The sequence below is a fragment of the Poecilia formosa genome, unplaced genomic scaffold, assembly GCF_000485575.1.
Source record: "Poecilia formosa unplaced genomic scaffold, Poecilia_formosa-5.1.2 Scaffold1579, whole genome shotgun sequence".
NCBI lineage: Eukaryota > Metazoa > Chordata > Actinopteri > Cyprinodontiformes > Poeciliidae > Poecilia > Poecilia formosa.
This window is the reverse complement of record NW_006801518.1, coordinates 1,807-3,717: the sequence shown is the minus strand read 5'-3', so window position 1 is coordinate 3,717 and position 1,911 is coordinate 1,807. Positions and strand designations below refer to the sequence as shown.

The window sequence follows — 1,911 nt, the reverse complement described above, 5'->3', positions numbered from 1 at the left end:
AGGGTTATCCTCCATTGGTTAGGGTTAAAATGTGATTTAAAATATTTTAGGTATACCTGAGACAGTAACAGTATTACTGCACTTTGTTTCATCTGAGCTCCTCTTGCGACCACAGCACTGATATTCACCACTATGATTAAGTGCTAACATGCTGTTTTTATCTGGGTTGTAGGACAGATATGATTCATTATTCTTGTTCAGCTTGTATTCCCAGTCAGAGTTTTCTCCTTCATTCATGTCACATCTAAAGGTAACAAACTCTCCAGAATAAAACGTCGACCAGTTGGGCTCAACAGTCAGCACAGCATCTACAACAGAACCAACATTTAGTTCATTTATTTTCTTAAGCTAACTGATAAAAAAACAAAAAAAGAAAAAAAGACAAAAACAAAGCATGATGTGAAATACAGGAATAAATTTGAGGCTGTTGTTGAGAGAATAAATCCTAAAAACAGAGATTAAAAGTGACTTTACCCTGAGCTTGTGCACAGCTGAAGAGTGAGGTCAGCACTGAAAAAAAGGTTGAAACCTTGTTAGCATTAATATTTAATAACATAAAATTATCAGTAAAGTTTTGTCACACGCTCACATTTAACATTGATTTTGTTTCAAATTCATTATTTTTATTTAGATCCATATTATTCATTCATATAGATATTTTTTTCTGTCTGATGAGTTTAAACTGCACGCCAGAAACTTGACACTGACAACAAAATATTCCCAGATTTACATCAAATTCAGCCAAATTTATTCGACTTGCAATTTAAAATCGAACATTGAAATGTGAGTTAGTGAGTGAGCTCATTTTTGTACTTCCTGTGAAAATAAAATATTATTTTCCTTGATTTTTCACCGTTGAAACACAGAAAGTGCTTTACTTACACAATAAGCCCAGCAAAGGATCCAAGGTTTTCTCCATCTTGGCTTCCAGGCAGCTTTTCTGCTTCAGTCAAACGTTTCTTCAGTGAAGTGACACGATGCAAACGCAGCATCTGTAGAAAAAGAGAAGAGCAGGAAACCGAGTCTATGTTAGACTGAAATCATAATATCTTAATTTACTAACACTGACATCACTGTGAACTTTGTTTCTGCTACAAACTGCAGGGCCTTTTCCTGTTCACTGGTGAGAAGTCAGGTTAAAATAAGTCAAGTCTGCAACAAGCTCAGTGTGATGTTGTGCATAAACTAACAAGAAAACATTTAAAAGGAAATTCATGTTTTCAAATGTTTGTTGTTTTTGTAGATATTCAAGTGAAAATAATGAAAAATTAAATGCATCAATAACAGATTCAAAAGTAGTGTTTAGATAAAGTAGGAGCCTTTTTGTGCAAAAACGTCATTTAGTTTCGAGTGCGTCACAACGTTCCTCTTTATGTCTGAAAACAAGTGACAGAATTAAAATAAGATCTTAGGTGGGTGGAGGCAGGTAACAGATCAGAAAAACTGTGAAGGATGAGAAGTAGCTCTAAATTTAAAAAGGTCTAAAAAGCAGCTGAAAAATGTAAGTTTGAAAAGCATTATTTCTATATTTTTGATTCAGTAGTTTCAGGTTTTGAGGCAGAGGCAAATATAATTTTTTTTCTGTAATTTCATGTAAATCATGTAGATGAAGCCGAACTCTGGAATGTTACTCTTCATTTCCTGGTCCATATGAGCAAAGGCTTATCAGAGTATCAACGCAGGGCCAAATCGTTTATGAACCGTTGAACAGAATCGTGTTTCAAATAATGAATAGTGTGAGAATCCTGTAAATCATGTTTATTGATTCTCATTGGTCCAGTCTTGACGTTTCTGTCATAGTTAGTGGACATTTTTCCCCAGCAACATTTAAGGCCCAACAAAAGTTAAATCAATGACTTAATTTAGCAGCAGATATGTGTTTTCGACAAAAAATTGTAAAAAAAAAAAAAA

The 1,911-nt window shown here is 34.0% G+C and overlaps 1 protein-coding gene across 1 annotated transcript in view; it reads right to left on the bottom strand.

Moving 5' to 3' along the window:
- The window catches only part of LOC107835317 (Fc receptor-like protein 5), a gene marked incomplete at both ends in the record, with an annotated part of 1,486 nt that extends 1,156 nt beyond the window's left edge, over nt 1-330 (bottom strand). The window contains one exon of the mRNA XM_016667655.1: nt 57-330. Coding sequence (XP_016523141.1) covers nt 57-330 — 274 coding nt within the window. The remainder of the gene's footprint in view (nt 1-56) is intronic.
- Between the last annotated feature and the right edge of the window lie 1,581 nt (nt 331-1,911).